The sequence below is a fragment of the Drosophila virilis genome, chromosome 5 (genome assembly GCF_030788295.1).
Source record: "Drosophila virilis strain 15010-1051.87 chromosome 5, Dvir_AGI_RSII-ME, whole genome shotgun sequence".
NCBI lineage: Eukaryota > Metazoa > Arthropoda > Insecta > Diptera > Drosophilidae > Drosophila > Drosophila virilis.
Window position 1 is genome coordinate 23,995,147 of NC_091547.1, and position 25,368 is coordinate 24,020,514.

The 25,368-nt window shown below is 43.5% G+C and overlaps 2 protein-coding genes and 3 non-coding genes across 5 annotated transcripts in view; 4 read left to right on the top strand and 1 right to left on the bottom strand.

The window, feature by feature from the left end:
- The first annotated feature begins 2,369 nt into the window (after nt 1-2,369).
- On the top strand, nt 2,370-5,319 carry gsb (paired box protein gooseberry). Its single transcript, XM_002048938.4, has 2 exons — nt 2,370-2,667; nt 3,799-5,319. Exons 1-2 carry the CDS (start codon nt 2,613-2,615, stop codon nt 5,070-5,072), a joined length of 1,329 nt encoding a protein of 442 aa, XP_002048974.1. The 5' UTR covers nt 2,370-2,612; the 3' UTR covers nt 5,073-5,319.
- A 14,330-nt stretch (nt 5,320-19,649) lies between these two features.
- Nucleotides 19,650-25,368, bottom strand: part of gol (ring finger protein goliath) — a 35,887-nt gene continuing 30,168 nt past the window's right edge. Inside the window, exons 3-9 of the mRNA XM_002048936.4 lie at nt 24,339-25,029; nt 24,141-24,273; nt 23,030-23,147; nt 22,806-22,957; nt 22,650-22,746; nt 20,318-20,671; nt 19,650-20,267 (exon numbers count right to left, since the gene is read on the bottom strand). Of these exons, the coding sequence (XP_002048972.2) occupies nt 19,827-20,267; nt 20,318-20,671; nt 22,650-22,746; nt 22,806-22,957; nt 23,030-23,147; nt 24,141-24,273; nt 24,339-24,900 (1,857 nt within the window). The 5' untranslated portion in view covers nt 24,901-25,029 and the 3' untranslated portion in view covers nt 19,650-19,826. The remainder of the gene's footprint in view (nt 20,268-20,317; nt 20,672-22,649; nt 22,747-22,805; nt 22,958-23,029; nt 23,148-24,140; nt 24,274-24,338; nt 25,030-25,368) is intronic.
- TRNAA-CGC (transfer RNA alanine (anticodon CGC)) lies at nt 23,289-23,360 on the top strand. The gene has a single exon. It is a non-coding gene; the product is annotated as a tRNA-Ala (tRNA).
- On the top strand, nt 23,669-23,740 carry TRNAA-CGC (transfer RNA alanine (anticodon CGC)). Its single transcript has one exon. It is a non-coding gene; the product is annotated as a tRNA-Ala (tRNA).
- Nucleotides 23,998-24,069, top strand: TRNAA-CGC (transfer RNA alanine (anticodon CGC)). The gene has a single exon. It is a non-coding gene; the product is annotated as a tRNA-Ala (tRNA).

Sequence of the window (25,368 nt, forward strand, 5' to 3'; positions counted from 1 at the left end):
CACTTGCCATTCGAAAGTTCAATAGCGAGATACAGATACAGATACCCAGCCACACAGTTGCAGATACAGATACATCAATGCCGGCCGCGGATACGAACAGTAGCAGTTTGAGTTGTCATAAGTTTTGAGCGATTGCCCCGCAGCGAAGCCACACACACAGCGTGGCGGAGGCCCAAACAATAGCAACACAATTATTGCCAAATGGCACAGAGAGAGAGAAAGAGAGAGAGGGAGAGTGAGAGAGAGACGAACACCCACACCCAGGCTAATGTATCTCACAGATACATATGACTGGCAAACACGTACGCCAAAGAAATATGCGCAACTTGACAACTTCTACGTTTGCACAGTGGCAACCACAAATTCAACTACAACTTTAACTTTTTGTTATTGCTGTTGTCTTTGTTGCCAAGGCCAAGTGCGCTTTTGGCCAGCCGACAACACTGCGGCCGCATAATTTCCATGCGCGCACACGCGGCGTATGCGCAACATGGACAAAGTTCTTTGATTTCGACCGCCCCGACTGAGCCTCAAATTAACCAAAAGTCATGCACTAGGAAATTAACTAGGCTTTTTGCTCGTGCGAAAATCTTTAAGCCAGCTTCCCATCTGTACACTCACTCACACTTGAGGCCATCTTTTTCTCATGAATATTCATTTTATTTTGTTGGTCTGCCTCTTGGCCTGTACCTAATTAACAGCGCAGCAACTACTCAGGCCAATTGCTGTGCATTTATTTCTGCTTTAGTAATTAAATGGACAACCATATGCCAAGTCTTGGAATAGTTAATAAGCAGCTGGCGCTGGAACTGTGCATTTGTTGTAAGAAATTGTCTATTAAATGGAGGGAAAAAGAAGATATGCCCAAGAAGTGGATATCACAAAACGGGGCTTTCCATGAATTTTACACAATTTTCATAGATAAACTCAAATGGTCTCCATTTATTTTTTCAAAAACCCATTAGTCGTTTATCAGTACTTCCACATCAATTAAGCAAGTGTTTTCATTTGTGATTATCATCTTTACGTTTTACATGCATGTCCTTTCAACGCGGGCAGTGTTGATGCAGGTCCTGCGTCACGCAGATGTCTGAGTGGCATAAGAGCTTGTGGTTGAAGGCCTTTGTTAAGGCGAACTTTTTTAATGTGCAATGCGAAAGAATGCAAAAAATGCAAACCATCCCGCCCACGCCACAGTCTGGCCATAAGCAGGAGCCAACTGCACGTAGAACTTGGTTGTTGACATTGGCCTTGTTGCCGTTTTCTGCGGAATGTGTTTATGTGTGTGTACAACACGGGTTTTATTCGTAATATTTTCCATTGCTGCCACTGCATAATGTTCTTGGATTTCCGCTGGGAAAATTTATGAAAAACGGCAAGAGAAACCTTCAATTACACAGAGTTCTGCTTAGTGCTATGCAAAGTGAAAACTTTTACTTGCTTCTTCGCAGCTTGTCACCATAGACACACAACGCTTTTAACATATGCATCAAAGTGATCTTAAAGAAGGACCTAAGCATTTCAATGTTTATGATAATTTAAATGGTCCATAACATTACCTAGAATATAAAATAAAGACATTCTGGGTTATTATAATGGCTTCTTGAGCTCTAGAACTCTTTGCTAAGCAATTACATTTCTTAGGTACGAGTATATTATCTTATGTATAGCTAAGATGTCTATAACTCTTCTGAATGCTTGTTAAGAGTTGCTATTCAAAGTTACTCACGATGCCAACAGGAAACATAAAACACCATCAAAAGTCCAGCATCAACAACAACAAACAGTTAAGTTAGTGCCTGGGAAAGTCTAGAAATGATATGTTGAATGAAAAAAATAGCTAGTCATGCAAAGTTCGCATAACTTCAAATCAAGCGCAAACACGGGTAATATAAATAATTATAATGGAGTCCAAAATCCACTTAGATCCACTTAGAAGTCAGCTCTCTAAGCCAGGGATCAAATGGGGCGGCGCTACGTCCAATTGCAGCCATGCTAAGAGTACCCATTGGTTCTCTTTGGTGCAGCTGCTCTAACAAATGCACACACACGCACGCACACATACGCGCAGCGAGAGCAGAGAGCAGTGGCAAGAGCAAGTGCTGCACTGCTCGCACACGCAGCGGCTAACGATCGGCTGCGAGCGGTCTTGCTGTGAGCAGCTATGGCTGGCTCGCTCGCACCAGCCACCCTCGCAGCGTGGGCTAGCTGTTTGTTGTTTTTATTCTTGAACGGAAAAAAACTTGTTTTTGTTTGTTGGTGGTGTTCTGCATGCATGAAGCAGCGCTGCCGTCGCCGTTGCCGTTGCTGTTGCCTGAGCGTCGTCTGAGAATCTCACAAATTCGTTTTAGTCTCGGCTGCTGACCGTTTCAAAATCAGTTTCGAGCTGTCAAGCAAACGAGCAGCATCAACAAACAGCAGCGTTGCGCATGCGCATGACACAAACAACAAGAGTAACCAAAACAAATACAAAACAAATTTGAAGAACTAAACTGATATATAAGAAGAGACTTGTGCAAATTGAAAGTGTTGGTGAACGTGAAAAAGTAACTGAAAAACCAAACAGATATTCAACAAGCCAATTCCAACGGATTATATACATATAGATAGATATGGCTGTATCGGCACTCAATATGACACCCTATTATGCTGGATATCCCTTTCAAGGTAAGCATGCGACAGCGATCATCATTATGAACAACGCTCTATTACCAATTACCACAATTACGAGCACAAAACGTCGTAGAAAAATGTGCCCGATCATCATCATGATCATCATCGTGATCATATGGGGCAGCGCTTTCGCCGGCTCCAAACGAGAGATCATTACCCGCTCGTCGGCTCGTCCGCTGGTCCGCTGGTCCGCTGGTCCGGTCGTCCAACAATCATGATCAGCTTTTTGACTTATTGATTGTGATCACAACTTGCAGCCACAACCTTTTCCAGCCAGCCCGGCGACTCACTGTCCAGACTTTGCAGACTTTTTGGCGCGCTCAGCGTCTTGAATCTTGAGTCTTGACTCTTCCAGTCAACAGTCTCAAGTCTTGAGTCTGGAGTCTGGAGTCGGCGCCGCTGCTTTGATCTTGGCTCAGCGTCTGCTGTTGGGGCTCTTGTGTAGCACGTAGCAGCAACGTCAGCGCCCCAAAACAACAACAACAACAACAGCAGCATCTGAGCTGGAGTCTTTGGGCATTTTGGGGCTGGCCTTTTATGCTCTGCAACGTACTGATATTAGCTGGCACAGCTGGACGTCTGTCTGTCTGTCTGACGATCTGTCTGTCTGTTTGTCTGTCTGGCTTATGGATTATTAGTTTGATTTGATTGCATGGGCCACAGCTGCACAGTGATCGGCATTTTCCATGCCTACTGCTCACTTTTCTCTACCGAGCTGCAGCGTTTTTGGCCCACGCAAATTGGCAATTTGCGCTTTGTTATGTTTACATGCGATTGGCAACAAGACAAATGGCCAACGAATTGTCTTAGCCCTAGACAATAGATCGTGCAAACTGATCCTCGCACTGATCCTGCCGCGCACAATGGCCATGCTGCATAATTGGATTACTTATTGCCGCTCAATCGAGCACGCGAGAAGAAAAGTTAATTGAAGATCACTTGAGGATCCCCTGAAGATCGTCCCGAACTGCCCACACGCAGCAAGATTTGTAGAACAATAAGCTTAGAGAAATTGGCAAAGAAGGATAAGGAGTCTACAGACTCGAGCGGAGAATTTTTTTAAGCAACACTCGCAAATCACTTGAGCTAATCTCGTCATTTCATTTTCTCGTTGCTCTTTACCAGGACAGGGACGCGTCAATCAGCTTGGCGGCGTCTTCATTAACGGTCGCCCTTTGCCCAATCACATACGCCGCCAAATTGTGGAAATGGCCGCCGCTGGCGTGCGTCCTTGCGTCATTTCGAGGCAGTTGCGCGTCTCGCACGGCTGCGTCTCCAAGATACTCAATCGCTTCCAGGAGACGGGCTCCATTCGTCCCGGCGTCATCGGTGGCAGCAAGCCGCGCGTGGCCACGCCTGACATTGAGGCCAGAATCGAGGAGCTAAAGCAGTCGCAGCCAGGGATCTTCAGCTGGGAAATACGCGCCAAGCTCATCGAAGCGGGCATCTGCGACAAGCAGAATGCGCCCTCGGTCAGCTCCATTTCGCGTCTGCTGCGCACCACATCGGGCTCTGGATCGGGCCATGGCACTGGCTCACACAGCATTGATGGAATCCTGGGTGGCGGCGCCTGCTCCGCGGGCAGCGAGGATGAGAGCGAGGACGACACCGAACCGAGCGTTCAGCTAAAGCGCAAGCAGCGCCGTTCGCGCACCACCTTCTCCAATGACCAGATCGATGCACTGGAGCGCATCTTTGCGCGCACTCAATATCCGGATGTGTACACCAGGGAGGAGCTAGCCCAGGGTACTGGCCTAACCGAGGCACGCGTCCAGGTCTGGTTCTCCAATCGGCGTGCGCGTCTGCGCAAGCAGCTCAACACACAGCAGGTGCCCAACTTTGGCAGCAGCTCCACATCAGCCGCATATGGATCGGCTCCTGCTTCCAACATGGGCATGGGTCTCTACAGCTCGCAGGCGTGGCCAGCAGCCAGTGGTGCTACTGCCTATGAGGCACATGCCGGTGGCTATAGTGGATCCGTGGCATCCATGTCACCCGCCAGTACCAGCAGCGGCAGCAGCTCTGCAGCTCACAGCCCCGTGCAGAGCCAGCCCCAGGCGCAGACGCAAGCCCCCGTCGCCAGCAGCAGCTTCATGAACTCCGCCTATGGCATGGGCACAGCCAGCGCTGGTTACTCCGCCTCGGCTAGTGCTTCCGCTGGCGCGTACTCCATGCCCACAGCTGCCGCCAGCTCGGCTGAGCAGCTGCGCTCGCAGTTCGCCTCCGCTGCCGCCTCGGGCTCGCATCATCCCTCGTCCTGGGACAGCTACAACTTTGCCGGCTCCTTCTTTCCCAGCGCCAATGCCAACCACATGGGCGGCTATCATCAGTCGGTCGCTGCCGAGCCCAAGAACTCCATGATGCCAGCTGCTCCAACCTATCCCTACTTTGGCTTCTAGGCCAGCCCAATGCCCAGCACTTGCTCCAGTTTCTCAGTTTTAAGCTTCACTTCTCTTCTAGCTGGTTCTATTCTTAAAACTGTGCCTGTTTTTTTCTAATCCTTAACTATTTGAAGAGTTTTTAGTTAAGAGCTTAAGACTGTTTAAGTTTAAAGGTTACGTTTAGATTTTTTAAAGGTATTTAAGTAATTTTTAAAGTAAGTTCCAAAATGCTTAAATCAAAATAAATAAAATTATTAAAATGAGACTTAAATTTTGTTTAATATGGGTTTGGCATCTGACACGAATGGAAGTCTAATATTTATAGCTCTCATAACTGGACATTTTTTTACTGCTAATAGGAAAATATATTTACATGAAATGTCATGCACTCTTCCAGAATGTCATAAATATTCCAAATCAAGCCTGAACCAGATCTGTTTAGAAAATACCTTAAGCGATCTAGAGGCCAAGTTGAAAAATGCATCATTACTATATAAATCATTTCTGAATTAGTTCATCTGCATTCATTAATGACCCCTTATTATTAAGATACACCTTGCATAGGATCTCAATCAGTTTCCTTTAGGAAATTAAGCTTGGTAATATTATTTTTGTTTTAAGGATCAACTGTAATTAATATATTAATAATTTTTCCAATTTAGATGGCTTAAGTAATAAAAGAAGTACGTTACTGTAGTTATTTATGTCTGGGCAAAACAAAATACCATTTTCTCAACTTATGATAAACTAGAAGAAATTACTCGGCGTTGTTTAAGTAATGACAGTATTACTCGAGTCTGGATATTTATGTTTGAAAACAACAATACTAAACTCAATTTTCTAAACTTATAAAGTAGAATAAGAAATTATTATTATTTTTATTTATAAATGTATATGTCTAACTCTAATTTTGAAAAATCCTTATTGCTAAACATATTTAAGTCTCTCATCTCTTTTAAGAGACTATAGAGGACTAAGTGCCTGTCCAATGTACAATAGATTCATACTCCATTTAACTAAGGACATTGCAAATGTCCCAAAAAGGACAAACGTGGACCACACAGAAATGTGGACATGTCCAAGGAGCCACAACAGGTTCAAGCCCACCCCAGCTAATCCCTCAAAATCGTATAGAAATTGTCCCCTAAACTGACAGGACAACAATAGAGCAGCTAGTTACGATCCAGCCAGAGCTAGAGATCTGTGTGTTCTCATGCCCCGACTGGATGAGAGCACAAAAAGCCAAACTCATGAGCTGACAATTAAACAATTAGAGACAACACGTTTTGCGACTCGATAATACGAAAATAATTTACGAAATTCCCGATTGTCTAAAGTGAGCCGACGTCTAGCGACAAAATAGAGCAATTGACAATGGGAGATGAGCAAAATATGAGCGACCACCAACGTCAGTTCGGGGCCCTTTCAAGATGCCGCCTTGTGGGCTTGCCAAAGATGAGAGGCCCGCGCCGAAGCCCGGGCAGAGCGGGAGTGGACAAAGCCATTGACAAAATGCGGCCAGGAGGCAGGGAGATGGTAGGCAGCTCGATGTTGTAACTAGCTGTAGTAGTCCAGGACCTGCTGGACCTAGTTACGACTTTCTTGGGTGGCTTAGGTAGCTCTACCGCCGTAGGACCCTCAATTATGTGTGCACAGCGGGCGTCGTACTTACCACCTAGAATGAATACATATATTCCTCCAGGGGTAGATGCTCGCCCGAGTGCAGCGAGTATCTAAATGAAAACATCAATTAGTTCATATCGCTTGGGTCCTCAGTGTCTGCCTGCCTTGCTAGCCTAGGGCAGGTCATGCCCGTACCAAGACGACGACAGGTTTTCCCTCTCTCCCTCTCCCTCTTTCTCTCTCTCTCTTTCTCTCTTAGTCACTATATGCTCTCCCCTTACAAGGGTGATAATGTGTGTCAACTGTGACAATCATAATGGATCGCTTCCTAGGGTCCTTAGACGCTCACAGGTCCTGCTCGGTAGTGCGAGTGCCACTTTGTCATACAGTAGCCCTGCGGCTTCTTCTTTAGCTTCTTTCTTATCCTGGGCCACCAACTTGGATATTTTTATACAAATTAAATTTGTGTGGCATGTTGAGAGCAGGACCTGACAATAACTGAGCCTCTTCCTTTTGCGGCTCTTTGAACAAAACTGTTGAAAGCCACTCCCCGACCTCGGAGCGCTGGTGATTTATGCGATTTTGATAGCTGTCCGAGCCAAGATCGACTGCCAGCCCAGACGGTAGCATGCGAATTTTTACTTGATTTGAGCCAACTTCCTGTGTGGCCCAAACTGAGTGCTGAATAGCGAGCACTCGGTGTCCGGTAGCTGGCGGGCAATATGTAGACGCTTTGTCTCCCATTGCCGCATTTTGATTGATGATCCGTTTTTGCTGTGATGAAAACGATCCCAGTGCTTTTTGTGTCTGCGAAGGCGTTCATAATGCGAATTGTGATCGGGTTGAAATGGTGGTTAGAAACGCAACGTGAGAACTGCAAGTAAGATTTCATTTTTTCTAAATATGATTCTTTGAAGTTTTCTGTATAAAGAGCTTTGCATTTTCTTAATCTGTCACGAGCTGTTCTTCAATTTGATTTCTCGTTAAAATACCATAAGCCACATTCCAAATTCACCACACTTTCAGGCCATTTGGCACCTGTGCCGCAATTTCGCGCCCAAATCGCATGTGTCCAATCGGAATCGCAACCGTTAATTGCCGCCGAGCGCCAGTAAATAAACATGTATGCCCAATATGACAGGCACAGACAATTTACAAGTGCTGATGATGAACTGATGAAATTTTCCGCTAATTTTTCACGTACCCCAGCGCTCAATTCAAGCGCACGCCAAAAACAAAACAACCCATACATAAACATATATAAATTTATCATATATTCATTAAAAATTATTTACGTTTATTAAATAGCGCAGCCAAAAAAAAAACCCCCCACCAACAACTGAGGACTGAAGATAAAAGATATGCGTTCATGTGTTTTTTTTTTTTTTTATGGGCGCGTTGCGAGCGTTGATAAAGCATCAAGACCAATCTGATAAGGAACGCTTTAAATTCCGTTACGTAACGCAAATTTAGAGCGTTACGATTCGCGTTGGCCGTGTGCGACAGGGACGGCAACAACAAGCAGAGTTCACACCATGTTCGCATGACTGTTCCCATTTCTGTTTTCGGGGTTGCCCGTTTGTCGCTTCCTCTTTGGTCGGCCAAAACAACTTCGCCCAAAGGCGATTTACGCATGAATTTTGATCGATTCGCGTTGAAAATTTGATAAACCTGCTATTTGAGTTGGCCGTGTGAGCTTTTTGGTACTGCCGGAAGGGACCTGCGAGTGACCTGTGTAAAACACCTTTTGCAGCAGGTGCTCAAAGCTTAAAGAATTGTCAAGATAATACTTAGCAGTAGCTTATGTTCCGGCAAGAACATATTCTACAAACAAACCTTGTTCTTTGCAAGAATAAGAAGTCGAATGGGCATCTCTTATGTTACCTTAACTCTTGCCCTGAAATTATCTTTGAGGCGAAGTAGTTGACAAAACAAAAACAACAGCAGACGCTCCTAAACTGAAACTGAACCTTAGATTGCATTAATTGCATTTGGTTATTTGAAAACATAATTAAAACATTTGTTTATTATTTTCTTACTAGTGAGTAGCGCAGTGGGCTAAGCGCTGGTAGACTGAAGGAGATCAAGTCCCCTTGAGAACGTATGACAGAGGATGTATATACATATGATTAACTTTTTAAATAACATTGGCAACTATTATCTCCGGCTAAGACAATACTACAGTCCATACTTTGATTCGAAAACGTGGGCTTCGACCCCGAATCCTGGCCGTGCTTAGTTACCTTCAGTGCGTGCGTGCCTTGCACAGCTCTTTAGCCGAGGACTCCTGCAACTTTTATGAGATTATGCTTAGAAGGTTAAATGCCTTAAACTTAATTTTCATAAAATATGTTTCAAGCTGGTATCTTTCAAATATTTATGCCTAAAGATTTGTTTAGTTAACGGAATATTCTCATTTAATCCGCCTATTCCATAATTGAGTTGGCTATTTATAACCCGTCGACATGCTGATCATGAGTTTTGGCTGCTTGCCAATGTCTTTATATCGCCGGCCTTAACAAGCGGCTGGGCGCAACGCCTGCGGCAAGCTGCGGCACCAACCAGTCTGGGCTGTTGCAGCGATGACGTAGTTGCAACGTGCAACCAAATACTTGCTGCATTATAATTCAATAAGCGAACCCTAAGCCAAGAAACGACTCTACAAAGCTGCAGCTGTGCGCCGTTGCGACTGGCACTGGGCTAGAAAGCGGCAGCCAACTTGTCTGCCACAGCAGATCGGCAACATAGTTGTTGTCGTTGTCGTTGTTGTCGTTGTTGTTGTTGTTGCTGCTGTTGTTGTAGCCAATTGCAGAAATCATCAAAGTGGCAACATGTAATTTGATCGCTGATGGTGGCACCACCGTCGGCGAACTGCTTTGAGCCTCGATCGGTGATCAGCAATCGTTGATCAGTGATCAGTGATCGGTGATCGGTGATCGGCAGTTTAAGCGAGCGTAAAATCTGCCAGAAAAGAAGGGCTACGATTTTGTTTTTGGTTTCTTTTCGTTTTCTCGGGGGAGAAAAGAATGTGGCCACAATATTCTTTTATTGCAACAATGATCGTACTTTGATTATTTATTAAAGCCTGTTTTGGGGTAGAGATCGTTGGACCTGATCGGTTGATGAAATTGCTTGATCAGGTTGCACAAATTGAATGTTATTTTGCAAAATGCGCACACGTAGCTAGCCGTGCAATATGCGATCATCCAGGTGAGCTGTAGATCGGGGTGAAACAGAGGATCCCCAGTGGGCAGACTCTAGACTGGATGTTTGGCTGACTGGCTGACTGGTAACTGCTTTGTGGATTGGCATAGCGCGCGAAGATTCTTTGATCATTTTACGCTCATTTGGCGGCACACACTTACACACAAACACACACACACACACACACATACATTGGCACTGACACTCGCTGATCTTTAGCATATTTTACGCTCAACTTGTGATCAAACCGTAACTTTGGTGTCGTACCTGCTCCACGTTTTTATTTTATTTTTTACCAACTCAAACCCCAGCACCGACTATGACTCATGGCCCATTTGGCTGTACCATCCATCAGGGTAACTAGCCGCTATGATATATTTGCATATGGCTTGGGAAAGTCGCAGTTGTTATTCGGGCTGTTGTTGTTGTTGTTGTTGATGCTCTTTGCTTTTGCCATTTTCTGTACATTATTATTATTTTTTTTTTGGCTTATATTTTATTATTTTTATTTTTATTGTTATTGTTGCCAGTTAAATTTGTGTGATTTTTCTTTTCACTCGCTGCTCTCAGCTCAGCTTTTGTAGCAGCGCTTTGATCTTTTGCCGCCTCGCCATCTGACATTGTAATTGTAAGTATTGTACACCCAGTACTGGGCGCCCAATACCGTCTACTGTGCACGGAATACAGAGTATTCAGTACGGACTAGCTGTGCTTAAAGTTTTCTTTTGCCTTTTGATTGCAGCATACGACGTTTGTTATTATTTCAATTGTTTGTAATTTCTTCCATTTGAATCAAACGTTTTTTGTAAACGCTCTTTCATTGAATGCACCATACAAAAGCTCGATCCCAAAGAAAAAATCTTGCAAAAACATTTTACTGCAGACTCTTCTTGAAGATATACACACCTTTCGTTAAGACTAAGTTGTCGTGCATTACCAACAATAGTGAATAAATTATATTTTAAATAGGCTTCTTAAATATCCCTTAACCTGTTCGACTTACTGAATAATTCAAAAATATTCTCAACTACGGAGCAATCTACCAACATTGGAGATTCGAGAGGAAATTGAAATAAATTATGAATTGTATTAACTTGAAAATGTTGGAAAATGGCATACATCATTTGCCCTCGCGTTCACCCTCGCCATTTCGAATATTTCCAATACATTCACAATAGCATTTAAAATGGGAACATTTCTGGCCAAATGTAAAGAACGCTGTGAACGACAGGAAAAACGAGTTTCCACGCCGCGCGGGCCATTCACATAGAGGTCTAGTACAAACAACCCAATCATTTAAATGAATTATATTGCGCGCCATTGAAAGTGATTCCCAGGAACATCGAGGGAAGCGGAAGGATGCAGTCAGGGGCAGCCGCCAATTGCCAACTGAAATAATCTGGCTGAGTATACGCATTGACAGGGCAAGCCACCGGGAAGCCAGGAGCACACAGGACCACCACCACCAGCATCAGCACCACCTTCGTGCATTGAACATGATGAGGGCATGGCTGGGCTGTGGATATAGTCGATGTCGAAGTCGATGTCGACGTTGATAGGCGCGAAAATTGGCGTGAAGCGTGCAGAAATCGTGGCTGCAAAAAGGTCCACAAACTGAGGACTCAGTCGGGGCTGGAATGCTGCTCGTTCTCCGTTCTATATTCCATTCGGTACTTTGCCATTATTTTTCAACATATCCAAAATGAAACATTTTTGACACTTTTTTTTTTTTTGACTTAGTGCAGCTGCCGCTGACCTGAATGGAAGCTGGCGCTGTTCCGGAGCTCGTCCTGTCCGTGTGGTGCGTGTGTGCGTGTGTGAGAGTGTGCCTGTGTCGGGCGGAAGGGGGAGAGGGGGGAATTGCAGCTTGCTTAGCGCGAAGATGGATTATTTTTACGCTTATTTTGATCTGCTCGGTGGATGTTTGCTTTGGGCACTTATAAACGCTTGGTGTGACCGAGGTTGCCCTGGCCCAGGGGGTTGCATTTCGGCAGCCATCATGAATTGCCAGCCCCGACTTTACAAAAATCTGCCAAAAATATATAGACTATGTGAATATGTGAAATGGCAGCCATTGCGACATTGATGAGACATAGCTAATGGGATTTATTTCATGAAATTTATGTTTTAAATCGGGATTTAACTTGACAATTGATTAAATCTGTTCAAATATGGAAATGTTGGCAATTTGGTAAATGAAAAAAAAAAAAAAATGTTTTATGGTTAATTTAAATTAGCTTAATTAAATAAACTTCATCAAATTTATAAAAGAAGAAAATATTTTGTGTGGTAGTTTTTCATATTGTATGCAAGTATATTTGCCATAGCAAATATTTAATATTCTGTCGCATTATTTCGCGTAAATTTCTTCGGCCATTCACAATTTGCCAAAACCAGTTCACAAAAACTTGTCACAAGTTGACTGCAAAGTTAATCCATAAATTGTCACAAAATCAGAAATCAACCAAAATATTATTTTGCCACAGTCTTAAGCGCTAACTGTAGCAGCAACAAATTCAAAGGCAGATTTCAGTTGAAATCAATATCCGATTATATAGATCAACCAGATCAACCAGGCCAGAAAACGGCATGTTGTCAAACGTTGTATTGGCTGAGCCGCAGGCCAAGCTTAGCTCCGAGTCGGTTTTAGACAAGTATCGTGGCATCGGGGTGTCGGGGTATCGGGTTGTCGGGGCATAGTAGGCGTGGCTGCGTTTTGATTCAAATCAAACAGCAAAGCAGATTACAATTTATTTATTTGAGAAGAAAAGGACGCCCTCGTGAGTTGCGCGTGCAGCGGATTATCCTTGTTGTGTGTGTTGCACTTGTTCCTGTTACACATGACTCGGGCAGCGGCACAGGCACAAGCATAGGCACAGGTACTCAAAGCAAGTCGGACAGGAGCTGCGTCAGCGTCTTTGTAACCACATTTAAAAACGCTCAAGTTCAAGAGCGGGCGACTGAAGGTGCCCGCGATGAACTCATCAGGACCTGCTGCCGAGTGAGAGCAGACACTGATCCGATTGCGACTTCGGCTTCGACTTTGAGCCCTAAGCCGATTCAATTTGGCTTACACTCTGAAGCCGCTGCTAAGTCGAGTAAACGCCTACGCGGCCCAAAAGTCATGTCATGTTGTGCCAGAGCCAGAAAAGGACACTGACACAATTTCTGGCACCTTTTTTCGGTGTGTGTGAGGCATCAACCTGCTCGACTGATCCTGTGAGCCTTGCACGCACAAAGCGCTGAGCACGCTACAGTTTTGGCAATATTTATTGGCTTTATTGGATTTACAGCTTACCCATAGCCGGTTCCAGTTTCAGTACCCGTCTGGCGGTACGCAATCTTAGATACGCATCTAACTAAATAAGTCTCTAGCACCCCCAGCGTCTAAATATCCTGCCATCCTGTCGCCTACACAGGCGCAACGAATCTCTGCTTGGTCATGCCGCGTTAGCTTCAGTCTCGATCTATTAACAGCTACGCAGTCGCATTTGGCTCATTGTGATATTATCTATGTAATCAGCTGCATATTGCATTAGCCGGAAGAGCTGAGCATTCCGTTAATCTAAACGAAAACCTGTTGCGAATCTTAATGACTTATTTCCTTGCCAAGGGATGGGCAATGGCATTAGAAAAGAAACAGATTTAAATTGAATAGAGCTAGACATATAACTCTTCTGGAACATCCATTTTATGCAATGTTATTACAGCAAGGCAAAGTTCAACTTCATGTTAATCATCTTGATAAGAACACCGATTGTTAAGAATGGATAATCGAGCACTTGTCCATATGCAAAATATACATTTACAAGATTTCGATCACATGTGATGTGGATAAACAGATAAATATAGCTGGAAGATTAATTACCAAGCAAACATTCAGTTGAGAATTTACATTTAATACTTTTATATTCTACCAAATTGCACTTCAGAATCTCTATCTATGACAACTAAGAGGATCAAAACATGATCAGTGAAGTTACTTATATCCAAATTGAATGCACTCAAAGTTGAACAATAATTATAGAAGAACATCGAGAGAAAGATTCAAACACAATCAGCTAGCTGAATAGGGCCACTTGCAAGATCAAGATCTCAGTTGCATTCACGGCGATCGTGGATCGGTGATCAGCAATGCAACCAGCTGAAAGTTTTAGTATATTGCCGTTAGACTTTGCTTTGTAGTGGAGCCGACAAATGAGCCCGTTTTTATATTCATATCAGCAAGCAATCGACATGATCAACATCAGCAGACAACAACAGAAAATGGCCCTAGGTGATCATCGGCGACCAACTGGCCTATGAATCACTTACATCAACGAGCCAGCCACAGAGATCAAGAGCTAGCCATATCCGCCAACCAACTCGTACACTTGGAGAAAAAACAGCATATAAGAAATTACAATTTCATTAAGAAAACAATATCTGATATCGTGTATAGCGAACTTAATCTATGTGGTTTTCTCCTTCGTCATAACTCGAAGTACTTGCAGTTCATAGATAATACTGTTTTCTCTCAGTGTACCCTACACAGATGAAGTCTTTTGGCTTTCGCATCTGATGCACTTGCCCCCTCGGGCGAACACAGGCAGCTACCCATGCAAATCGGGGCGTTGAGCTGTCTGTCCGCAGCTCGTGCGACTGAGGACTATGCAGATGTCGGATTAGCGACGTTGATGCCCCTTCCGATTGGGCGCTAGCTTCTCGGATGCAGAGCATGCGGCACATGCGGCACATGCGGCACAACATGCCAAAATGCCGCAAATGAATTCGACCAGCTTTAAAGCGGGGGACACCCGATATCGATTTTATGTCCTGCCCAAAAATAAACAGAAACTTTTTGGGTGAAAAGTGAAAAGCAGAAAAGTAAGAAAATTGAGTTGGAAATGCCAATTGCATTTCTAGCAAAATGGCAAAAGCGAAAAGCGAAAAGCATTGCGCCACATGATAACTGCTAACTATATATAGATGCATGGGCGTATCTGATGTTGGACTAAGTACTGCGGTGGGCGGGTGGGCGTTGCATGTGGGGCATTACACGAGCTCGGAAATGTAGACGTCATTGCTCTTAATTGATGATATATGGCTTTTGCTTTTGGGACTTGCATTTTCCATTACCGGCTTTATGAAAGGAAGCTGTCCTCCGCAAGGATACGAGCATATCAAGAGTGTCCCCCGTGTTGGCAACTGAGCGTAGGCGATTTCCTATCTCTGAATGCTTTCGGTGTGTGGGGGCAGGACGAGAGACATGTCGGCTTTTAATTTGTGACATGAGTAGTTCAGCAAAAGTTAATAGGTACAAATAAAATAACTTGGAAATTTGTTAAAACATAAAAAGTTGTGACTGTCGTTCGACCCGTTTCACGTGCTCGACCTTGAGCAAAGATCAAGCTTAAGGTATATAAATACTTTATAGTAATACTTCTTTCTAGATTCTGACCCGGCTAGAGCTCTCATCCAGTGATTTCTAGTAGATTACAAAAAGTCGGCTTGGATCATTGAAAAACACAAAAATTTTCTGGCTTCAACAAATATTTTCGATTGAAGCAAAAAAATATATTGTAAAGATACTTAAGTCTATTATTTATGATTTGTGGGACTCAAATAATTTTTGATATAAGAAATTCGAGCTTCTGATCTAGTCTTGTATTAAGAATCATTTATACTTGGTAAGAGTAAATATTGTCTGACATTTTCTTTCATCATTACTTAAAAATAATAATGGAAATGCTGCTCGGGTGATCTACAGACAGTGAACAGTATGCTCCTCTGTTTTCGAATAGTACGAGCCAAGCCCACGTGCGCAGAGTCAAGATCGCAGTGTGCGAGCGAGACAGCGCTAGAGCAGCCTTGGGAAAGAGATGGCTGGAGCGTTGGTGAACACGTTGACAATGGTGACAGGAACTCAGCCAAGCCGCAGGCAGCGAGATCGGCAAACATGACAAGCCGGCGCAACGAATCGCCATTTTGCACTGTCCTTTGGTTGGTCCTTTGACGATCATCCTGTCACGCGTTTGTCGGGGCTTCGTTTATTTTCATCTTGTCGTTTTTTTCAGGGTGTTTGCTATTTGGACGTTAAAATAAATTATAATAAATAAAATAAAAGACGAAAATCTCTCGAAAATGACACTAAAATGTTTAGTCCCTCTCTCTCGCTTTCGCTCTCTCTAAGAGTTCTCTATCTCTCTCTAGCTCTTTTCAGCTCATTGATTGGATTTAACTTCACACATCGACTGGACGTCTGCAGCAGCAGATTATTCGAGGCTTACGACCTGGCACTGAACACAATTTTATTGTTGGTGCAATTAGTTCCGATATGCACTGCCAGGATCGAAGATCCTTGCCAGCCGCATATGTTCGCTCCTCAATAGCTGCAACGATTGCAGCATGTTGTCCATTTACAGCAGATTAGCGACGGCGTTCGCAATCCCATTGTAGCCCAGAGTTGGAGTCGGAGTCGGATTCGGAGTCGCAGCTGCCGATCGTGCAATTTGTTGCGCCTCACCGTGAATGCCTCCTACTTGCCACATCGTCACATTGCCACATTGCCACATTGGCACGGCGCATTGTTTTTGTCGTGCGACTAATTATTTATGGGTTCCAGTGCTAACCAGACACAATTTGGGGTTGCACAGTCCTACGAATCGATATGGATCAACTGAATCGCTTGGGGCTTAATCTATTTATAGCCAGCTCAAAGGGTTGCATGTAACTTTAATTAATATTAGCTAAAGGGAAGTAGGAAATAGAAATATATTAGCCAATTACCACAGCTTACATTTAGATGGACATACTATATAAGTGTACACCTACAGAGATATTGGGAAATTAATTAGCACTGATTGCTTTTAGAAATAATGTATTTTAACGTATCTTAAACTAAGTAAAACAGGTTAATCGACCCAGAAGCGAACGCAACTAGACAGCTATTTAAGTTACTTACGCATTATATTTATCATCTAGAAATCAGTAGGTTGTCTCTTCAGACTATGCTCCACAGCTGGATAGCTGTCCAATTTGCGCAATGATATATTTATGCGGCTCAATAGACATCAACACGTCTCAGCTGAGTTATATGTAGATTTGTGATTCTCCTTTGCTTTATTACCCACGAGGCAGCTCCAAGCCGGCCTGCACTTCCTACAATATAATCATTTTATCTTGAATGTGCCCTGCAACGCCCACCGCGGACACGCCCCAGCTGAGCCGCAAAAGACGAAGAGCAGGTCGAGGCAGCTGCAGGGAGGAGCAGGATGAGGTTGCAATCGAAAAATTTGTACGTGCTGTCATCGATCGCGATCGTGGGATACGCGGACAGAGGAGCTGACTCGAACTGGGGCCGAGGCAGCGCTACGTCAGGTGATAAAGCTGCAACAGTTGGCCCCAAAGTCCAGCCAGGCGGACTCCACTCGAGCAACGCTCTCTGGCTACATGGCTAATGTGATTACAGACTTTAAGTTTATAAACATGGGCCAGGCCGCTGCCTACCGAGAGGCAGCTCAGCAGCCGCCGGTCCACATACACAGCCACATCCACAGTCACAGCTACAGCCACAGCCACAAGCACAGCTACAGCTTCAGCTTCAGTTCCAGATCCAAGCGGCCCTCCTGTTGCGTTGCAATTACGGCGCGTGCAGGCGACCCTCGATCCCAGTGCCAGGCCTTCTACCCGACCGACGCCCTCTGCCTCTCTGCGCTGTATCCCGATCTGACTGTGCCTGATGAATTCTTATTAGCTGCCTTTGGTATCGGCTGCGCAGTTATGAGCGGCAAACTTCAACCGTCGCTTCCTCATAACTTTTGCTCTATTTTTCTTGGTGTTCGCTTTCGCCCGGTTCTCGGGATCTCCCTGGAGCTGTCGAAGTGTCTGGGCCCCAGCATTGCGGATTTGTCGGATAACGCTGCTGCCTCAATGTCTGCCGCCGCTGCAGCACTAGCGCTGAGCGCTGAGCTCTGTCCAAGTCCATGTTGTCAGCGAGGCACGCGCAAATCCCTAATGGAATTCAGCCCAAGCTTCAAATGTGGGCCAGAGAAGAGCGCTGTGGTGTGCAGGGGGCATCGCATTTAGTTGCGCACAGCTCACGTTGCGCGCTGAGTGAATCATTAAAACTAAAACCCCAACCAAAGGGGATGAGGAAAAGATACACAAACTTAGGTTGGCAATTTACAGTTTTGAATGGGAATAATTAATTTATTGATTAATAATAATAATGGCCAAGAATATAGTGGTAATGTTTTTTTTCTTGTCATGAAAAACAAAATTTTATTTCAAATCTGTCATGTGTTGACAATTATTAAATGAAACGTAAACTAACTTTAATTAAATTTATTTTATTTAATTTTCTTGTTTAATTATAAGCTTAATTAGCTTAATTTTAAGCTTGAAATGAATAATAAATGAATTATGAATTTAGTCAAAAGACAATAATGTTATTTTGTGGTGATACATCAAAATCCAGCCAGAAACATACTGTTTTTTGTGCAGCTTAAAAGTATGCAATAAATTTGCATGTCAATGGGCAGAATTATTTGATTTACTGAAAGTAGGCAATGGAATTTTTATGTTATTGTTTCCATTTGTGTCCTAAAGGTATGCAATGAAATCATTTTGTCAAAGCCAACAATGCAAAGCATTTATGAATATTTCTAATGGATTGCGGATTTATCCTTAAATGCTAATCAGTAGATCCTTACGCATCAACCCTGCAAAACTCTTCCAGCAGTTGTAGTTGTGAAGCCAAGACATTTCTTGGAAACTACAAGGACGAATTAGATCTCCTTGCGACAGTTGATAGCCCTGGTCCACATCATAGTTAGACACCAGACCCGATAGGATAGGGCCTATAAAGATATGTCCGTTTATCTTGCCTTCTTCAAGGATATTCTCCTTATTATAGCATATTGCAATTAATGAGGTCAAATAGTATCTGGTAATCAAAGGAGATAAGAAAAGGAGATAAGATTCTTTTATTATTATTTTTTATAAACTAGCCACTCGGCTATATCCTCGCGGATTTTGAAAATACACTGTGCGTTAGGTTTGTAAAGACCATACCCAACGAACTGCATCAAAACATTAGGGTTCATCCAAGGATCCAAAGACTTGTAAAATATCGCGCAACACAAGAAAACATGCCAAACACACAAATTAGATTCGGATGTCATTTGGATAGTTTGTAGCTCTGATCCATAGAAACTGTTTGACACATGACTTGCACGGATACGCAAGGATATGGCCGAGTTAAAATCATTTTCGTCCTTTTTATTGATAATTTGTTACCTGGAGGGTAAGGACTATCTACCGACCAAAGGACATCCCGATAGTCCTAAAAATGACAAAATTAGCCCGAATTTTTGGAGTTTGTGCCAATTTGCCCCTCTTGGAAAACTTTTTGGTGAAATTTTTAGTCGAATCTCGGAAATCCTTGAGTGCCAATCGATAGGCCTGCCACCCACGAGCTCAAAAATATATATCCTTCCGATAACCTTAAGAATTTGGCCGAGTTATGGCTAGAAAGCCACACAAAAGTAGCCTAACCTGGGCTATATCCTTGAAGATTTTCAAAGGATTCGGTGTGTTAAGATCGCAAAAACGAAGAGGGTCATCTAAGGATCCAGGGCTTGGAGGAGCTGTCCTTGATCCTTAGATGACCCCCGTAACGCACCAAATCCTTGGAAAATCCTGACGGATATAGCTGAATTTTGACCACTTTTCTATCAAGAACAATATATTTTATTTATAACCATAACTCGACTAAACCTCAATGGATCCGGACAAGGCTTGCAGCAAGCCTAAGCACCTTTTATTGATTCGTTCGCAGTATTTTTATTTTCACAGCTGTGATTAATATACAGGGAATGTTAATAGATATAGATATCAACAGTAAGTTTACTCACTAAACAGAATACTTTATACAAATCTACATAAGCGACGTGCTTTTAAATATTACTCATTAAGATCTACGCCCTCTCCGTTAACCTGAATAGTAATGTAGTCGCTAGCTTCAGCGTCGTCACGCTCTCTCTGTGGATTAGCCAAAGTAGGTGCTGGTAGAACTACGCCGGGTGGCAAGGGCGCGGCTCGCCTAGGCAGCGATTGCAAGGATATCTCGTCGTCCTCCCGCCGCATGAAGCGGCGACGAGTGCGTGCAAAGTCGAAGGTTTCTCTTTGTCTCTGGCGCGACTGAGCATACGAAGCATCCGTTAGCTGCTGCAGCCCATGAGTGGAGCTAGTGCGTCGCACTGGATCCACCTTAGGTTGATGAACCGCTGGCGTTTGTCCCTGACCTATGGACGGCCGCTGGCCACCAAAGCAACCGGTTGCGTAGCTTCCATCCGCAGAGCGTGAACGCCGTTGTCGTGTAGAATCTCGAGCACTCAGCAGTTGCTGTAAGAACAAGAGTTGTTAGGGATTCGTTTCTTGTAGACGTAACCCACCTGTTGCATTTCGTCCTTGCGAAAACGCCTCAGTCCCTGCTGCTCCTCTAGCTTGTTGCTCATCTGGGTCATCCAGTCGCGCGCTTGTCTCAGCGAGAGCGAACTTTGGGAGCGCTCCGGCAGACGGGCCGGAAACAGCGTCTCCCGAGCACCCACCACGCTGCCGCTGTTCAGGACGAAGACACGCGGAAAATCTATTACAAAGTTACGGCTCTGGATGAGATCGACCAAAGCGCTGGATTGCGCTTGAGCCGGTGCTGATTCCTGGGCTAAAACAACGGCTGCTGGCGGATTGGAGCTGCCGGCAGTACGAGTCGGTTCATACTCCAATATGCTCTCTTCACTGCCCAAAAACTGAAACGAAAAGAAGTTATTGAATGCGCCGATCCATGAATCAATTGAGCGAGCGAGGAGGTCCTCCGGAGTCGATCCTTGGTAAATCTACTGATGATTGGATAAGCGCTAGAAGCTCAACGGCATCTACATGGCAAACAAGCGAAGCGTTTTCAAATTCAATCAATTTATTTTGTTCTGTTTTTTAGGTTCTTAAATATGCTTGAGTCCACGTTCTGTTTAAGGTTTTAGCAAAAACTATATGGTATATATATTTATGGAGTACATATCTGGTAATTGTAATCGACAACTAATTAAGGCCCTACGTCTTCTTAACTCTGACTTGTTTTATGCTTAGCGGGCAGTTTTCTGGTTTTGTGGAGTATTCCTGGCGATAAATTGTTCGAAATGGGCAAAACAAAACATACAACAAAATAATATGCAATTGGTTTTGGTATTTTTTTTCTTTTCATTTTTGGCATTGGATCGCAGATATGTTTTCTTAGGTATAAAGCAATTTTCCGAAACCCTGGAACTCATTTCTAAGTACATATTTATATACACACATAACTCGTATTAATATTTGTGCTCTCGTATAGTTAAGGATCCGTTTTAAGGATCAAGCATTAACGCAGCTGTGCTAAGTGTTTATGTAGCCTTCTCTAAAGCTTGTCCAAGTTGCCAGCTTGTTAAATATTTTCGGATAATAATGTTTGTCGAATTCAAATTCGTCCATTAAATGGACTGCGAAATCATAGAGAAAAACCGAGAAAAATTAAAATAAATAATATAACTAGCGGTATATTTATTCAATTTGAACAACTAAAGCTAAAAGCAAATACTTTGGCACCTTCGACATTATGTTTATGTGTGATTTTTCTGTGTGAATGAGTGTTACTTGAGTGTTTAATGCTTGTATGTGTATGTATAGTATGTGTTTGAGGCGGGGCTTTAGCCATTGCCATTACTGACTAGCAAAACAGGCGCTGATTTTGCTACAAATTATCTTGCATTAAATATTACAGCTACTACGGCTACGCGTTTTATGAATTATAATAATACATTTACATAGTTATACATAGTTTATAGTAATAGTAGTTATTGTAGTACTCGTAAATATTTCTGTTTGCGCTTCTTTCGTAATTTGTTTTTTGTTTATCGACAATTGGTACGCTTAAGTTTAGAACTTAAATATAAAACTTAGAACTCTGCGATATTTATGTTGTTTTCTTTTCTCTTTTTCAATGTGCGTGGGCATTCTTCTTCAGTTCTGTGTCTACAGACTACGCTGATTAGAGCTGTTACACAATACAATTGGAGATGTATCTTATGGTTTAATAATCTTCAAGATACATTTCCTATTGAATGTTTTTCCATAGAGTTACCGTTAGTTTCGCTCGACTGCTGTTCAGCGTTTTAAGTACACGGCGTTCACTGCTTTGCACTGCTTGGCACTGCTTGTCGCAAGCAGTTGGGCGCACCGCTGCACGCATATTTACATGGTAAGTACGCAGCACGTAGAATGTAAAATTTAAACATATAAGTGATTTTATACGTAAACGTAATTATATAGATACGAGGATTACTAATAAATCAGTTACCGGGCGACTTATACATCAGTCACCTGGCGACTGGCAGTGCAAATTATTTGCGGCATTGTCGCCGGTGCCGAGTTGCGTCTACCGCGTTCGCGTTCGCGTTCGCGTTCAGCTGAGCCACCCTGTTGAGGCTGCTGCTGCTGCTGCTGTGACTGCTGTTGCTGCTGCAGCTGCGACTGTTGCTGGTGGTAACTACTGCTGGGACTACGCTGATGATAGTTGATAGCACTAGGATTTAAACTACTGATGTTGTGCTGCGGCAGGCCCACAACAATGACGGGCACTACCTCCTCAGAAGCGGCTGGAGCGGCACCAGCAGCAGCAGCGGCTGCCGTTATGGGTGGCAATGCGAGGGGCGCATTATGCTGTGGACTGGGTGTTTGATAGATTTGATCACCCACCACATAACCATAGAACTTGAGGACATCAAGCTTGCACATTGGGCAGGTGCGATGCTCGATCAGCCACGGATCAATGCAGTTCTTGTGGAACTCGTGCCTAAAACAGACTCATATCATAGTCAACTTACTCAATATTCAATTCAATTCTTGACTCACTTGCAGGGCAGAATGCGTATTATGTCAGCGGGCTTGTAGGACTCAATGCAAATGGCACAGCAGTCGCTGTCCAAGTCCTTTTCGTCGGTCATCTTGCCCGTTTTGGTTGGTATTTTCATAATGGCCTTCTTTGTCACTGAGCAAAGATTGCGCTGAATTGTGACAGTTATATTAATTATTTAAACGTAAGCATATGATATTCTATTTAAAAATTAATATCTTACCGATTGCTGATCCTTTGCTTGCATATAACGGAACCTTTGTATGTAGTAAAAGATAAGCCATACCAGGGAGATAATCATGAGTACAATAAACGATATCGAGACAAACAGAACGGAGGTTCTGAAAAGAGTAAAATGAATATTAATTACAGGTTTACATAAATACAAAAGTTAAACAAACTTTAAATCGATAAAGCTCTAAATTTGACTCCAATTCAAGTGTTCGCGCTGAACAGCAATTTTTGTCTCAGGTGGGTTACAAGGGGACGTAGCTCAGTGGTAGAGCGCTCGCTTCGCATGTGAGAAGTCCCGGGTTCAAACCCCGGCGTCTCCATTTGTGCTTAAACAAGTGCGTGTTCTTTTTACCCTTTTGCAACATTAATAATTGTTTACTTATGTAAAACAACGGATTAAATAATCAAGACTCGGAATCTGGGACCACCGGCTTGTGTTATTCTCCGATTAAGGCACACTTCTGGTTTTGCATGTAAGCAGCTCAATGATGGGCGGATATTTTTTATTGCAGAGTGAAGCAGTGCAATGCTGTTTATTTTCAATATAAGTACAGGAGTACTTGCACCTTTTGCCAAAGGCTGTGTGATACTTGACGTAAGTGAAGCGTTCTGCACTTACTCGTTATATGGGGACGTAGCTCAGTGGTAGAGCGCTCGCTTCGCATGTGAGAAGTCCCGGGTTCAAACCCCGGCGTCTCCATTGAGAATTGTCAGTTTATTTTCTATATAAATTTTTTACTTTCTGTTGAATATGACCCCAAGTTTAATTGATTAATCACGATTAGCTTTTTGAAAATCTTATTTCTATACCGGATTACTGCGGGATTGTATGAATAAAATATTTCACAAGCCAGCAAGCAGTATAATATTTGTTCTTCATTCAAAAAAGTGTCACTTTTTGTATGGAGATTTGGGGCACTTGGCATAAGTAAAGCAATTTGCACAACCCGTTTTCATGGGGACGTAGCTCAGTGGTAGAGCGCTCGCTTCGCATGTGAGAAGTCCCGGGTTCAAACCCCGGCGTCTCCATATTAAAATCTAGCTATTGGATATTTTTACCCATTGGAATGCTTTTTTAATAGTTTTTTTAATGCTCTTACCGATTTAAACCGCTGATAGCTCGGATGCCACGACGTCCTTCGATAATGGAAATAGTTACATTGTGTCCCTTATCGACAGTGCTGGCCAGATCGAGTCCAATCGCTTGATAGGTTATCACGGCGGCAATATTACCTGGTAATCAAAGCGGAGATGGTGAGAATGCTGTAACTATACTGCGTTCAGCAGATGAAACTTACGATTCTTGTTCTTGATCTGCATCTTTTCAAGCTGCATGACCTGCTTGTCATTGTAGATGATAACCCCTGCGGCATTATACTGATACACATGCTTCACCTTATCCTCGAACGTGCATCGCCCGCGTCGAACCAGCGCTATCCAGGATACGCCCTTCTCGGGAAGCGGCATACCCAGGGTGCCACGTATATAGGGTGTGCAGGCAAAGTCGTCGCTAATATCATCGGCGGTGCTAATATGAACAAGACGACCCGTGACATTGAGCACTCTGCCCTCGCCGTAGCGCGCCTTTTCGTCCGTAAATTCAATTTCACAGGGAATATTCTCGCTGTCCACGTACGACCAGTTGAGGAAGGCGAAATTATAGAAATCGGAGAGCCGCTCCTCGGCTAGGCTGCTAAACACGAGTGTCGCATTGGCTGGCCGAAAGTAACGCTCCAGATCCTGATTGGCAATCGTCATGGCCGCCACCAAAGTGGTCGTCGTTGTGGTGGATGTCAAATGTGGCTGGCCACCCAACAGCAGCATTAGGCACGCCAGCAGCAGCATCTCTTGGCAGTACATAATCTGGCCGGAGATCTCTTTACTGTTATTTACCGCACAGCTCTACCTGGTTTACAAGCACTTTACGTCTCTAAGAACGATGTAACATTTGTTTCTTCGAGTCCGACACTAACCACAGTCGTTTTAATACTGAAACGATAACAACCGAAACAGTTGTGGGTTAAGAGAGTATTTTCCATATGAGAATTCTGGCCATAAATACGAATTGGTGAAATCGATGGCCGCCTAGTTGGCAAAAAGTGTGGGGCCGCTCGTTTAGCTGGCGATAAGCGGCCATATTAATTGTCTCATATTTATAACTGTTTATTTTGAATACCTTCCGCACTGATAAGCGTCTTATCAGAAGTGTTTCAATTTCCTCTTTACCTACTGAAAAGTCTTTTCAAAATTTCTGCATTGAACAGTAAAAAGGCTTTCACTATCAAAAGCCCTAAATATAAATATTTATATTGAGTGCTTAATTCTTGT